The following is a 16,648-nucleotide window of genomic DNA, read 5'->3' on the forward strand; positions in this document are numbered from 1 at the left end:
CAGGAAGCTGCGCGGGATTCTAGACCTAGTCAAGGAAAGCTGGGAGGAAGGTCTGAGCCCCAGTATGAATTTAATTCGATACGTCCTGGACCTGAGAGCAAAACTTAACACACTGGGTCACTTATCATGTGAGAATCTGCTCCAGGCCCAGGAACGTCAGCAGCATCTGTACAACAGGAACGCAACTGAGACAATTTTCTTCGGGAAATAAAGTGCTTGTGTTGCTTCCAACTTCCAGCTCCAAATTACTCGCCAAGTGGCGAGGGCCCTTCGTGGTCACACGACGAGTGGGGGATGTATATTATGACCGGGGTGACACAAATCTGCCACCGCAACCTCCTGAAATTATGGAGGGAGGTGGAGCCAGTTTCTCTGTTGACGGCGATAGAAGAAAGTGAGGAGCTGGGTCCAGAGATTCCCCGTTCCACCTAGCACTCTCTTCTCTTCTGTGATGACCAGCTCACACTGTCCCAGAGAGCAGATGTCGCCACGTTGCAGCGGCGTTTTGCCGATATGTTCTCCCCTCTTTCAGGCCGCACAAACCTCATTCAGCTACTCGAACACAAACGCAAAGTGGTTCGGAAGGAATTGAAATTATGCTGGAGTTGGGGTAACATAAAAATCACACAGTGCTTGGTGCAGCTCCATAGTCCGGGTGAGTAAAAAAGATGGTTCTGAACGGTTCTGTATGCATTACCGAAAGGAAAATGATGTGTCACTGTTTGATTACCTTTCGGTAATCCATACAGAACCGTGTTGACGGGCTCCTGGATTGGCTGGGCACTGCTCGTTTTTTCATTACACTGGACTTAACTAAGGGCTACTGGCATATTTCCTTGTCTCCAGAGTCCAAGGGAAAAAAACGGCGTTCTCCACTCCGAAAGGTTTGTACCAATTTGCGAAACTTCTGTTCGGCTTGTTCTGTGCGCTCGCCACATTCCAGAGCCTCATGGACCAGGTGCTGTTTACTGACGCTGCATATGCTGCCGCCTACCTGGATGACGTCATCATCCAGAGTGGTAGCTGGGTGGAGCATGTGCAGAGGGTGGGGGAGGTGCTCGAGTCCCTGAGGATGACAGGGATCGCCGCCAACCCGACAAAGTGTGCGGTTGGCCAGAGGGAGGTATAGTATGTAGGGTACCACTTGGGAGGAGAGCAAGTGCATCCGTAAGTAGACAAAACAGCAGCAATTGCGGCCTGTCTGACTCCCAAGACAAAAAAGAGGTGAGGCAGTTTTTGGGGCTGGCAGGTTACTACAGGAGGTTCAATTCACAGTTTGCGGACCTGATCAGCCCACTAACTGACCTCACCCATAAGGGTGCTTCAGATCTGGTCCAGTGGATGGAGCAGTGCCAGCAGGCATTTGAGAAGGTTAAAAAGGCCCTCTGCAGGGAGCCCATCCTACACATGCCTGATTTTTTTGTCCCGTTCTGTTTGAACGCTGACGCGTTGGGCAGAGGACTGAGGGCTGTTTTGTCCCTGCATGTGGGGGTGTTGACCGCCCTGTGTTGTACATCAGCCATCCAGGGGACGGTCGATGCCCTCCGGTATTACCTGCTGGGGCGCTCATTCAGCCTCTGCTTGGACCACAAACCCCTCCAATGGCTCCACCGTATGAAGGATGCCAATGCGCGGATCACCCATTAGTATAGCATTACAACCCTTCAACTTCAGAGTGATCCACAGACCGGGTGCACAGATGGCTGCAGCTGATTTTCTCTCCCAATCCCTTACGGAGGAGAGCAGGGGGGTGGTAGGTGCGACCGGATGGCTTCTCGGCCTGAGTCTGGCGGTGGAGGTCTGTGGGGTGAGTGGGGGAACGGCTTTGAAGCCCATCTGGCAGGTGATTGGATTGCCCCAGCTGCGACTAATCATCTGTCATTCTTATCAGTAGCGGTCGGGGCCATGGAACAGCAGCTGGGACACACGCTGACACACACTCTGGAGAGCGGAGCAGCAAGACGGACGGACTGAAAAGTCGGGAAGCTCCGTGCTGCCGCGGCGTGTGTGAGCATCTTAAAACTTGTTAAAACCAAGACTAACTGTCCTCCAGTGCAAGTCTGTTGGTGTTACAGATATTTTTAGACATATTGCATGTTTGGTTTTGGAGTAAAGTTCATATAACTTTCATATTTAGTATGACAGTTATGCTGCCATGATGAGTAAAAAAAATAATATTTGTGTTTTTGCAAACCCTGCAAAATATCGTTTTTTAAGTAAAATTCACAAAGATATATTTTTCCAGGCATTATTATACATTTTGTATGTTTGATTTTGGAGTCATGTTTGAATACATTTTTATTGCATTTTTTAATCTCAGGATTCTAAGAACATTAGATAGGTAGATAGATAGATAGATAGATAGATGGATGGATGGATGGATGGATGGATAGATAGATAGATAGATAGATAGATAGATAGATAGATAGATAGATAGATAGATAGATAGATAGATAGATAGATAGATAGATAGATAGATAGATAGATAGATAGATAGATAGATAGATAGATAGATAGATAGATAGATAGATAGATAGATAGTACTTTATTGATTCCTTGATTCCTGCGCTTGGGATGAAGCAATCTCGCACTGAACAGGCTCTTTTGGATACTGATAACGTTATGCAGAGGGTGACTGGCATCATCCATGATGCTTGGTAGTTTTTCCAGTCTTGTAGTTGTTTATTTCTACATAATTTGAGCCGCCATTGATAACTTATCAATGATGAAGGTTATCAATGATGGAGCCAGCCTCCAGGTTCATAGCTAAGGAGGCTGGCTGTTCACAGAAGGCTGTGTCCTCGCATACCAATGCGAAGTCAAGCGGAAGGGCAACATGTGGCAGGAGGAGATGCACCAGCCGAAGAGCTGACCGTGGGCTTCTGCCGATTATCAAAGAGAGAAGATTCATGAATCTGTCAGAAAAGCAATTGGTATTAAACATTTTTGAAATCCTGTTTTTAAGGGTTTTATGAGCTGGAAGCCCAAATGATGTACACATAAGAAATTGTTGAAGTTGTGGGCCTTGAATCTATAATATATGGAAATGTAATGTTTTGAATGGAAATATGGAAATAAATACACGTTTCCATTATATTCTTATTTTTTGGAAAGGGTCTGTACATGTTAAGCAATTCGAAGAGGAAAATATAGCTTGTTTTACAGAAAACAAAGCAAATAATTGTTAGATAATGTCGAATATACCGCATTAATAGGAATGTATTTACATGCCGTGGGTCAATTTAAAAATATCTGTGGGCCAAAAATATACACCTCTGCTTTACGTATTTTTTGATGAACATTCCCTGCAGGTTTCTGCTGGCCATGTTTAAATATTTCGTTTGACACCTGTGCCACACGCAATAAGTGATGGTTATTGTGTAAATATGTCTCTTTATTGTTCATATTTTTGGAGATGTTGGTTTACACAAGCAGAACTTTCCTCACTAGTTTTAATTGTCTCGAGAGCAACACACACACCCCATAATACAACACGAGTTGTAATAACCACTAACCGCCACCAGAGAGCGCTGCAGTGCAAATGCAAGACACGTGCACGTGCGTTTTTTTCTAACACAATGAAAGCGCCCCGTCTTGTTCTGGGTTTTTTTTTTTTTTTACCCCCCGCAGTTACTAACATATGCTTACAAAAAAAATCGTTTGGGACGTCAGTGAAGCCAAAGTGTGTTTTTATTATGTCCACTCACGCACGCACGCTGACCTCTCTAAGGTGCGCAGCATAAGTGTCACGTGTCACTCGGAACTCTTCTCTGCAAGGGGTGGAGGACGAAGACCGCGGTGGATCTAAAAGAAAGAAAAAAAAAAAACTCCTCTTTTTTTATTTGTTTAATTTACTGCCGCGGAACCGAGCCGGGCTGCCTCTTGGTGCGTGCGCGTGCGCGTGCGCGAATGATGTCGAAGCCGAGCCGAGGCGTTCGCTGTGGATCGCTGTGCAAACTAATGGGACAGATATTCAGGTAAATAAGAAAAAAAACCCTCTGAATGTTTTTGCAAATAGAACCAAAATCACAACTTCACCAGAATTGTGGAATGTGTCAAAAATGGAGCAATATTTCATCCATAATTGTGTTGACGGGCACTAATCAGGATATTGATCAATTCATATGCTGTCAAAACGGGATATGTATCAGGTGTGCCTCATGACCCCCCCCCCCCCCCACCCCCCCACCCCCTTAAATGTTGCATGCATCCCTGATCATTAGCCGCGTGACTCATGCCTCCAGCGCAAAAAGTTTCTCTCGACGCTGACTGTAGCAACGGATTTTCCAGTCCCTTGAAAACCGGCTGCTCCCTGCCGCCATGGCTAATTCCTCAGGAACCGGTGGATCCAGTTTGATCCATCCCTCGTCTTGGTTCCTTCTTAGCGACCTGGCAGGTCTTCCCTGTCCGCCGTTCCTGCTCTACGTGGGCTGGAGTCAGGTCTGTGTCCGACTTTCCAAGACAAATATTGTGTTTTCTGGAGACGTCCAGGGAGGGCTTCTGGGGTCCGGGAAGATGCGTGCCATAACTTTTCCATGCCTGACCCTCCTGATTGCTTTGGGAAACCCCAGAAGAAACACTTTGTCTTTGTTTTAAAGGAAGCTGGAAGACGGTCTGCCATCTTCCGACTGATATCACCAAGTCGTTCTCCCCAGGAGGCCACTTGAGGTAATCAAATTGTCTTTCCTTCAGCTTTTTTCCGACAAATAACCTCAAAATATATCCAGCCAATGCAAAATGAAAGTTAGATGACTTGAACTGTGGCATCAATAATGCAAATCTAAACAAAAAACAACCTATACGCAAAGATAATTTTTTTCGTAGCATTTACAAAAGTGTTCTCCCTAGAACAGGTCCCTGTTACCGCACAACCGAGCCGTGTTCCTTGCTTTGACTGCAAAGTATTAGTCCAAGATGACCACACGTGTCAGGAGTAGAAGAGTAAAGTGAATGTGCAAAAGGTTTGGTCCTCATAAAGTTGAAAAATGTTTTTAGAAGGTTGTAGACAGGTTAGATTTATTATTCAGGATTCCTACTTCGCAGAAATCTGTTTATTGCGCTCATAACCGGAACCAATTACAGCAATCAAAGAGGGACGACAATGTATGAATAATAATGTGTAATCGCCTTGTAGAATTTTTACACAGTTACTTGTGCATTTGATTCATGTTTTTACATACAATTTAATGGAAAACTTGCTTTGAAATCAGAAGCCAAGAATATATTAATGCATTTCAACCTACTCAGTACGCCCTGAGCATGGGCGCCGCAAGGGATTTTGGGCCCAATGAAAATAATCTTTACAGGGCCCCTGTATCTTTACAGGACCCCTCTGTATTATAATTTTATCATCATTAGGGGCCTCTTTGGGCCCCCCTCCATCATAGGCCCCTAGAATCTGTCTCCTTTACCCCCCCTTTTCGGCGCCCCTGGCCCTGAGATCGGTAGGTTGTGAGTTCAAAACCCCGGCCAAGTCATACCAAAGACTACAAAAATGGGACCCATTACCTCCCTGCTTGGCACTCAGCATCAAGGGTTGGAATATTGGGTTAAATCACCAAAAAATGATTCCCGGGTGCGGCACCTATATTGCACACTGCTCCCCTCGCATCCCAGGGGGTGAACAAGGGGATGGGTCAAATGCAGAGGACAAATTTCATTACACCTAGTGTGTGTGACAATCATTGGTACTTTAACTTTAACTTTAACTAAAAAAAGTTTGAAACATATGATAATTTAGCATTTAAAAATCCACAATATGTTTAGCTGTAAAATGAAATAAATTCTTATTGTAATTGTTTAACTTTTTTTCTCAAAATATTACGACATTATTTGTGTACAATGACAATTTCTTTTCTCAGAATATTATTAGTCTTCTCTTCTTTTTTCATCATATGTTTGACTTTAATCCTAGATTGCATACTTTTCTATTGTAAATCAGTATTTTTGTTTCGCAGAATATTCCTAAAGATTCTTATGTGACAAACTTTTTTTTTCACAAAATTGTAAAAATGTTTAAAAAATATACGTAGCCTTTTTCCCAATATATCTGATTGTAATCATGTCAAATAGCACACTTTTTCCTTAAATAGAAAAAAAAATACATTTTAAAAAAAATTCTTCATAATTTTTGTAAAATAACACTTGTTTGTCTCGCTGTATTGAGGTTTTTTATTTTATTATTAGAAATACATTTTCATAATCTATTTAATACTTTAAAATGGCATATATTTTCCTTGTAACATTTAAAAAATAAACTCCAAAGATTAGTATAGGAAATACTTTTTTTTACATATTTGACTTAATTTTTTTTTAAATTATGATCTATGAGGCCTTTTTTTCACAATAATGCAACTTTTTTTTCCCCAAAAAATAAGGCTTAATTTCAACAATATATTTGACATTAATCAAGTAAAATAGCACACTTTCTCCTAAGTTGTGTGGTAATTTTAAAAAAAGACATATGTTTTAAATATTTCGACACAATTTTTGTAAAAAAAACAACTATTTTTTTTTCTATCAGTATTAAGTTTTTCTAATGAAAATTTTAACAATCTTTTGAACTTTAATGCTTTAAAATTGCATGTATTTTTTCTTGTAACATTTAAAGAAAAATATCAAAATATTACTAATATTACTTGTTTTCTAAAAACAAGAACAACTTAGTTTTATTACATCTTTGACTTTAATCTTGTAAAAGTGCAATATTTTATATTGTAAAAATATTTTTTTCTCAGAATGTTCTTAAAAAATTGTGTACGACTTTTTTTTCTCTAAAAAAATGCTTTTTTCCACAAAATATATGATTGATATTCAAATCAATATATTTTGATTTGATAACTGAAACTATTTTCTTTATATATATCTTTTTAAACATTCCCACACCTTTCTCTTAAAATAACACGTTTTTCTCACAGTTCAGTGTTTTTGTAGTAAAAAAGACACATGTTCACAAAATATTCCACTTTGCTCCTTTAAAACGGCCTATTTTTTGTGATATTTAAACCATTTTTTTTTAATAGTCCGACATCATTTTATATAAACATTATAACTTGTTTTTTTTAAAAGAGAAAGAAAATCATTACATATTTTACTTTAATCCTAAGACATTACATAAATTTGTCTTGTAAAATAATTGTATTTACTCAGGATATCCCTAAAAATTGTTGTGTGACATTTTCAACTTTTTTTCTAAAAATAACTTATGTAATTTTTTCATGAAATAATTGACTTTAATTACGAAAAAATTAAAAACAAAACATTTTTACTTGAAATATTTCTTCACCATTCTTGAAAAATTACTTTTTTCTCACAGTTATTAAAAAAACACTTTTTCACAATTGATTTGACTTGAATCCTGTAAAATGACATTTTTATTCCCCTGTAAAATGTTAGCTTCTTTGTGAAGGAAATGTTAAGGGCTTGTTTTTTCTCCTCCTCAGTCACTGCATTACTGCTCTGGAAATGGAGGCACCCAATGGCTACTCTGCTAGTAAGTGCTTTTGTTGCTTTTTCATTACGCTCCATGTGAAGCAAGGACACATGAGGAACTGTGAGAGACGCTCCTGTTTTCTGGGTTTAATTGTTTCACAGGGAAAAAACATTTCCAATTTGTTCAAATTTCAAGACAAATGTCACTTTAAGAACTCTTATGTCCCAAATATTAAAACCTGTTTCAGTTTTTCCTCAACATGCATATGAAACTGTTTAGGTCATGCCATTTCTAAAAACTAGGACGGGTCTTTCAGATCGATAACTGATTAGCGAATAGTCCCAGATTCTTCCCAAGTGAAATAACCACAAGAAGGGAAGGAGCTAAAGTGTAGCTCCTCACGCGCTACTAAAATGGCTACTCTTTTATTTGTATTATTTATTTACAAACCCCGTTTCCATATGAGTTGGGAAATTGTGTTAGATGTAAATATAAACGGAATAAAATGATTTGCAAATCATTTTCAACCCATGTTCAGTTGAATATGCCACAAAGACAACATATTTGATGTTCAAACTGATAAAAAAAATGTTTTGGGGCAAATAACCATTAACTTTAGAATTTGATGCCAGCAACAAGTGACAAATAAGTTGGGAAAGGTGGCAATAAATACTGATAAAGTTGATGAACGCTCATCAAACACTTATTTGGAACATCCCACAGGTGTGCAGGCTAATTGGGACCAGGTGGGTGCCATGATTGGGTATAAAAGAAGCTTTCCTGAAATGCTCAGTCATTCACAAACAAGGACGGGGCGAAGGTCACCACTTTGTGAACAAATGAGTGAGCAAATAGTCAAACAGTTTGACAAACAACATTTCTCAACGGTCTATTGCAAGGAATTTAGGAATTTCAACATCTACGGTCCGTAATACCATCAAAAGGTTCAGAGAATCTGGAGTAATCACTGAACATAAGCGATGATATAACGGACTTTCGTTCCTTCAGGCGGTACTGCATCAAAAAGCGACATCAGTGTGTGAAGGATATCACCACATGGGCTCAGTAACACTTCAGAAAACCAATGTCAGTAACTACAGTTTGGCGCTACACCTGTAAGTGCAAGTTAAAGCTCTACTGTGCAAAGCCAAAGCCATTTATCAACGACACCCAGAAACGCCGCCGGCTTCTCCGGGCCCGAGCTCAGTTAAGATGGACTGATGCAAAGTGGAAAAGTGTTCTGTGGTCTGACGAGTCCACATTTCAAATTATTTTTTAGAAACGATGAACATCGTGTCCTCCGGACCAAAGAGGAAAAGAACCATCAGGACTGTTCAAGTTGCAAAGTTGAAAAGCCAGCATCTGTGATGGTATGGGGGTGTATTAGTGCCCAAGGCATGGGTAACTTACACATCTGTGAAGGCACCATTAATGCTGAAAGGTACATACAGGTTTTGGAGCAACATATGTTGCCATCCAAGCAACGTTATCATGGACGCCCTTGCTTATTTCAGCAAGACAATATCAAGTCACTTGTAACAACAGTGTGGCTACATAGTAAAAGAGTGCGGGTACTATACTGGCCTGCCTGTAGTACAGACCTGTCTCCCATTGAAAATGTGTGGAGCATTATGAAGCCTAAAATACCACAATGGAGACCCCGGACTGTTGAACATTTTAAGCTGTACATGAAACAACAATGGGAAAGAATTCCACCGGAAAAGCTTCAAAAATGTGTCTCCTCAGTTCCCAAAGGTTTATTTACTGTTGTTAAAAGGAAAGGTATTGTAACACAGTGGTGAACATGCCCTTTCCCAATTACTTTGGCATGTGTTGCAACCATGAAATTCTAAGTTAATTATTATTTGTAAAAAAAAATAAAGTTTATGAGTTTGAACATCAAATATCTTGTCTTTGTAGCATATTCAACTGAATATGGGTTGAAAAGGATTTGCAAATAATTGTATTCCTTTTATATTTTTTCATCTAATACAATTTCCCAACTCATATTGAAACAGGGTGTGTTGAAAATGTGGACCAGGGGCCATTTGTGGCCACCAGCTCGTTTATTTTTTTGGCCCACGACACATTCTATGGACAAAATAAAAATAATGTTGCGTTAGAAGATTGCAGTCCTGAGTAGTCGTGGGTTCAATCCCGTGTGGCGTTTGTTCTCCTTGTGAATGCGTGGGTTCCCTCCGGGTACCCCGGCTTCCTCCCACCGCCAAAGACATGCACTTGGGGATAGGTTGATTGGCAACACTAAATTGGCCCTAGTGTGTGAATGCTGTCTGTCTATCTGTGTTGGCCCTCCGATGACTTGGCGACTTCTCCAGGGTGTACCCCGCCTACTGCCCGATTATAGCTGAGATAGGCACCAGCGCCCCCCGCGACCGCAAAGGGAATAAGCGGTAGGAAATGGATGGATGGATGGATGGGGATGTATGGATGGATGGATGGATAGAACATTGCAGTGAAAAAAATACATTATGCAATTCTGGGTGAAATTGCGTGTGAACGCGGAAATATGCAAACTAGAGATGCGCGGATAGGCAATTATATCATCCCTATCCGCATCTCCAAAGTCGTCATCCACCCGCCGTCCACCCGAACCAACATTTTATCAGGACCGTACCCGCCCGCTGATATACATCAGAGGTTGTCCGCCTTTACCACTCACAGAGCTATTTTAATCTGTTTCACAGAGTAACAATGACAATTAGCACCACTAATGTTCCCGCAACTACCCAATAGTATTCATCCTGATTGCAAAAATTTGAGCGTGTTGTGAAACCAACTTCAACAACATGTACAAACCGATTGTAACATGTTGTGTGCAGCTTTTGCAATCACATGTTCAAGATTGAAAGGCATACTCAGTGATACAGAGTACACTGATGGTTGTGATATAAACAACTTTAACACTTACTAATATGCGCACGCTGTGAAGCCACACCCAACAAGATTTACAAACACATTTCGGGAGAACATCCTCACAGTAACACAACATAAACACAACACAACAAATACCCATAATCCTTTGTATTCATGACACCTCCTGAATATATTTTACACCCCCGCGCCCCCAACCCCGCCCACCTTACCGACACACGGGGGGAGGTGGTTTCTGCTAGGAGTGTATAAAATAGTCAGGAAGTGTCATGAATACAAAGGATTATGGGTATTTGTTGTGTTGCGTTTATGTTGTGTTACTGTGAGGATGTTCTCCTGAGATGTGTTTGTCGTTCTTAATTGGTGTGGCTTCACAGCGTGGCGCATATTACTAAGAGTGTTAAAATGTTTTATTTCACAAGCATTAGTGTACTCTGTGTCACCCAGTATGCCTTGCAGTCGTGTGCATGTTGCTGCGGAAGCCACACATAACATGATGCTGGACTGATAAGCAGATCGTACATGTTGTAGTAGGTGACAAATCCAAGGGCTTCATAGCACGCCCTAATAATTATTACCTGGGTGACTACCAGCAGTCATTCAGGGGAATAATAGCGTCTTTTATTATCTGCGCTTTATGACATGGGTCTGAAATGGCTCTTTGAATGGCAAGGGATACCGATCCCAGAACCATGTATATCAAATAATTCCAGATGGTTAACCGCCACCCACCCGAATCTAATTAAAATAAATTTTTTCGTCATGTCAACCGCCTGACCCGCGGGACTACGCGGATGAGACCGCAAACCGTGCATCTCTAATGCAAACCAAACTTAAAAGTTAATGTTAGCATGCTAAGAATAAAAATGTGTTAGGTACCAAGTCAGGTGACTAAGAGGCATTTGCATTTAAAATTTGCGGATTTTTTTTTAGCATGCTAACAGTTAACATGTATCAAAATTATATGACTCGAATGCATTTGCTGTAAAATTTGATAAAAAAGAAAGTTAGAAGGCTAACAGTTAATATGTATCAAATACCAAATTATATGACTCTGAGATGTTTGGCTGTAAAATTAGCTAAAAAAAGGTTAGCATGCTAACAGTTACCACATATTTAGTACTAAATTGTATGCCCTTGAAGTGTTCAGCTGAAAAATTGGCAAAAAAAAAGGTTAGCATGCTAACATTTAACGCTTATTAAAATTGGCATTCAGCTGTAAAATTTGCAAAAAAAATTAGCATGCTAAAAGTTAACACGTATCAAGTACCAAGTTATATGACTGAGGTGTTCGAATGTAAAATTGGCACAAAAAAAAAAAGTTAGCATGCTAACAGTTACCATGTATCAAATACCAAGTTATATGGCTCTGAGGCAGCAGCACAATTTAACAGGGGTTAGTGCATGTGCCTCACGATACGAAGGTCCTGAGTAGTCCTGGGTTCAATCCCGGGCTCGAGATTTTTCTGTGTGGAGTTTGCATGTTCTCCCCGTGACTGCGTGGGTTCCCTTCGGGTACTCCGGCTTCCTCCCACCTCCAAAGAAATGCACCTGGGGATAGGTTGATTGGCAACACTAAATTGGCCCTAGTGTGTGAATGTGTGTGTGAGTGTTGTCTGTTTATCTGTGTTGGCCCTGCGATGAGGTGGCGACTTGTCCAGGGTGTACCCCGCCTTCCGCCCTATTGTAGCTTAGATAGGCTCCAGCGCCCCCCGCAATCCCGAAGGGAATAAGCGGTAGAAAATGGATGGATGTATGGATGGCTCTGAGGCATCCGGCTGTATTGTAAAATTCGTTAAAAACTAATTTATCATGCTAAGATATAACATGCATCAAATACCAAGTTAATATGACTCTGAGGTGTTAGGCTGTAAAACTGGCTAAAAAAGATACTATGCTAATGTTAGTATGCCAATGTTAACAGTTACCATGCTTGAGGTACCAGGTTAATAGTCTGACACGTTCTTATACGAAATTTGCTAAAAACAGTTCAGCAGGCTAAAAATTAACACGTATCAAGGACCGAGTTATATGACTCTGAAGTGTTCAGCTGTAAAATTTGTAAAAAAAAAAAAAAAATACTTACATGCTAACCTGTAACACACAGTATATCAGTGGTTCACAACCTTTTTTCAGTGATGTACCCCCTGTGAACATTTTTTTAATTCAAGTACCCCCTAATCAGAGCAAAGCATTTTTGGTTGAAAAAAAAGAGATAAAGAAATAAAATACAGCACTATGTCATCAGTTTCTGATTTAATAAATTGTATAACAGTGCAAAAATATTGCTCATTTGTTGTGGTCTTTCTTGAACTATTTGGGAAAAAAAAGATATAACAATAACGAAAAACTTGTTGAAAAATAAACAAGTGCCCATCCCATCCATTTTCTACCGCTTATTCCCTTTTGGGGTCGCGGGGGGCGCTGGCGCCTATTTCAGCTACAATCGGGCGGAAGGCGGGGTACACCCTGGACAAGTCGCCACCTCATCGCAGGGCCAACACAGATAGACAGACAACATTCACACTCACATTCACACACTAGGGCCAATTTAGTGTGGCCAATCAACTTATCCCAGTGATTCAATTATAAATAAAGATTTCTACACATGGAAGTAATCATCAACTTAAATGGCCCTTTTTGGGAATTGTAATAGAAATACATCTGGATTCATGAACTTAATTCTAAACATTTCTTTACCGAAAAAAAAATCTTTAACATCAATAATTATGGAACATGTCTACAAAAAAATCTAGCTGACAACACTGAATATTGTATTGTTGCATTTCTTTTCACAGTTTATGAACTTACATTCATATTTTGTTGAAGTGTTATTCAATAAATATATTTATAAAGGATTTTTGAATTGTTTCTATTTTTAGAATATTTAAAAAAAATCTCACGTACCCCTTGGCATACCTTCAAGTACCCGCAGGGGTACGCGTACCCCCATTTGAGAACCACTGCAGTATATAGTATCAATTGATATGACCCAAGGTGTTTGGCTGTAAAATGGTCTAAAAAATTGTTTAGCATGCTAACAGTTAACACGTATCAAATACCACGTTATATGACTCGGAGGTATTTGGCTGCAAAATTGGCAAAAAAAAAGTTAGCATGCTAGTCTTAGTAATCTTGCCTGTGGCTCAGCCAATCAGTAGCCACAATACTGAAGAGCACAGTTTGATTGTTTTGTTCTCGTCTTGTGCTCAACAGTACTGAGTATTGATATTTTTTAGTTCATTTATCCATTGTAACGCTAGAAAATGGAAAAACAAACACGAGATTATCAGCATGTTAGGTTAAGTCTATTAAACAAGTCAACAATAAAGCGCAATTTGAAGCAACCGCCAGTTTTACTTCACACCTAACCACATCTGAATTTGTTTGTGCAGTACGACTTTTTCTGTCGGCAATCCACGCAAATCACTTTACATGAGTCCCAAGGTTCGTACAACAAAGCACATTTTAATTGGGTCTGCAGTTTGTGAACTGAAAATTTTGTCAATTAAGGGGTTCGTAAATGGAGACGGGCCCGCTGGCATCCACACACCCAGAAAAATAAACGTAGGATGATCACATTGAGGTAACAGATTCTGAAATGAGTAGAAACTCATTTTTCATCAGGCCAAAATCTAATCAATTGTTCCTTATCCTATTTTGGACATTTCCTTAAAGTTTCATAAAAACCTGCTTTCTTTTGAAGTTGTTTTGCCAACTCACTCACTCACTGACAGACGACAATGACAGACAACATTTTTTTTTTCCTTGACAAAGAACAAGTAGAAAAGTAATCATAAACTGTGAAGAAATTAACGATTTGTCAATAAATAAAGACAAGTTTGGATTATTTCCGATTTAATTAAAAATTAACATTAGAATGTACTTAAAAATGTAGTCAAAAAAAGTGATTTTAGGCTGTGCTTCTTCCTGCTCCTTTTCGGACACACAAAAGGATACCTTTGTTTTCAATTATATTTATTATATATTAGGTTTTTTTTTTTTTTTTACAGATTACTAGGGGTGTCAAACAATGTATTTTCAAATACATTGCGATTCTTAATCAATTTAAGAAAATCAGGTAGAAATGGATGGATGGATTATTATTGTTTATAATTTTTCAATCTGTCCTGTCTAGCCACTCAGAGAAATCATATTTTTGATGTAGATGATCTATATCTGCTGTACAGATTTACTTTAAAAAGGGAAGTGTTGGATACTTCTCTTGTAGCTTTATTTGTATTTGACTTTATTAAATGTTTGGGTGGAATTTTATTCAACAAAACCGGTTTTCTTTTAAGTATTGTAGAAATTTATCAGAGCTGTCAATTTATTTTATTGATGAATGTAGTGAATCATAGAACTGGTACCCAATGTTATTGAAAATGTATTGATTTTTAATCGAAAATCGATTCTGAATAAAAACACTGACTAAAAATCACTGGTGTCAAAATTGTGATAAAAATATGAAAATAATTGGAATCTGCATATGATACTTTTTTTTTAATTGTGCATTTTTATGAATAGCCATTAATAATTGCACCAATTACCATTCTGGTTTTGTACTGTGTCTATTGGACATCGTGTGCTATTTGTGGTGACATTTTCTGAATCAAATTCGGTACACTTTGCTTCTACTGTAATGTTCTTTGTGAATGCAAATTCATCTTTAAAGCGTGAAGACAATAACGACTTCTTCAATATAGAAATAAGTATAACGTTTGATTTTTTATTTTGATGCCGGAAAGATTGCGTGTGTGCTGAGGAGGTTAGTCTCTTCACATCAAAATAGTCATTTCAATTGAAACCAATGGTGTTTTTTTCACTGTTATCAATAGTCTTACGGACAATTTGGATGTTTTTGTGCGATATTTGTCCAGAAAGTTTGGGCAACTTTAGTTCAGTTCAGTTTCAGTTTATTTGGAACATCCATACGATACAATGTCGTGCATCACATATTTCCAGTCGTTTCATTACAGCATGTCCAAAAAGGAGTAGGAAGAAGCTCAACTCATCTAATCTTACCCTTTTTTTCATACCATAGCAATTTATTTCCCATTTCCTTGTTCTCTGTAACAGAACAGTGAATCAATGAATAATATACCATAGTAACTAAACATGTATTAAATATATAAATAGTCTGTACCTAAAAAAAAAAAGGGTTGAAGATCCATCCATCCATTTTCTACCGCTTATTCCCTTCTGGGGTCGCGGGGGGCGCTGGCGCCTATCTCAGCTACAATCGGGCGGAAGGCGGGGTACACCCTGGACAAGTCGCCACTTCATCGCAGAAGGGTTGAAGAGTTTCATCATAATATTTCTTCTGCGTACTTTGTGAGCACTTGTAGTTTAAACAGTCTCTTAAACTGAGTCATGTTGGTGCTTTGTTTGATTTCTTTGGTTAATCCATTCCATAATTGAATTCCGCATCTGGATATGCTAAAGGTTTTATGTGTTGTACGAGCATACAAATATTTTAAATGCGATTTTCCTGAAAGGTTCTAATTCTCCTCTTTTGTTGAGAATAATTGTTGTACAATTGTTGTGGCAATCCATACAGAGTTTTTTACGCTGTGAGTATATCTATTGTTCTTGAAGCAACCAAGCGTCACCACCGGTCTCATTAATTTAAGGGATTTTCCCCACGAAGCGGGCTTGTTACTGTTCACACCAAAACGAGAGCAGAACAAGCATTATTGACATCCTGTTTTGAATGTTGCAGAGCCTGGATGCGTACTTTGTGGCACTCCGTCGCTCTTTGCTGGTTTCCTTTCAGCGGGTTCTTCTTTTCTTTGCTCAGTGTCATTGAAACCAAGCAGCCGCTTGTTCACGGCCTTGGTGGGGACTCTTGGCTCTCATGGAGGTTTCTGTCGAACAATAAGCGCACGCAGTCACGGTCGTAACTGACGGGAGGGTCTTTGATGTTGATCTGTGCCTTGAAATTATCTGTTTTTTTTAGCTTTTTCTACTGGGGAAAAAACAGCTTATCCTTACAGGTTGCCTCATTGCATCTTGTTATTACAACATCTAAATCATACCTTTTCATGCAGACTGTTTAATGATACACAAACACCACACTGATTACTCTGCACATTTCCGATACCAAACATTAGCATTAGCATTTTGATTTGAAAATCAAAAGTGACTTACTAGTTTAGCAAGAACAGAGCCAAGGCAGCATCGGTCTGATTTTACCTCGTATTCGAGCTCATGCCAGAGAGTGAAAACCGGAGCAATGTTGATCCATGACTGTCCTTTTATCTGGGTAAGCTCCTTTTTTCTGTGTTTGTCTCATCGGGCACAACTTTTCGTTTCTTTGGTTGT

At 39.3% G+C, this 16,648-nt stretch overlaps 1 protein-coding gene across 3 annotated transcripts in view; it reads left to right on the forward strand.

Moving 5' to 3' along the window:
* Window positions 1–3,696: 3,696 nt before the first annotated feature.
* ikzf2 (IKAROS family zinc finger 2) overlaps window positions 3,697–16,648 on the forward strand; it is a 79,873-nt gene continuing 66,921 nt past the window's right edge. The window contains exons 1-3 of one of the 3 annotated variants that reach the window (XM_061879862.1): window positions 3,697–3,977; window positions 4,599–4,668; window positions 7,443–7,492. In XM_061879862.1, coding sequence (XP_061735846.1) covers window positions 7,465–7,492 — 28 coding nt within the window. In that variant the 5' untranslated portion in view covers window positions 3,697–3,977; window positions 4,599–4,668; window positions 7,443–7,464. Of the gene's footprint in view, window positions 3,978–4,243; window positions 4,669–7,442; window positions 7,493–16,648 lie in introns of those variants that run through there. The other 2 variants (XM_061879861.1, XM_061879860.1) reach the window with 2 other exon arrangements.

Source organism: Nerophis ophidion, linkage group LG19 (assembly GCF_033978795.1).
Source record: "Nerophis ophidion isolate RoL-2023_Sa linkage group LG19, RoL_Noph_v1.0, whole genome shotgun sequence".
NCBI lineage: Eukaryota > Metazoa > Chordata > Actinopteri > Syngnathiformes > Syngnathidae > Nerophis > Nerophis ophidion.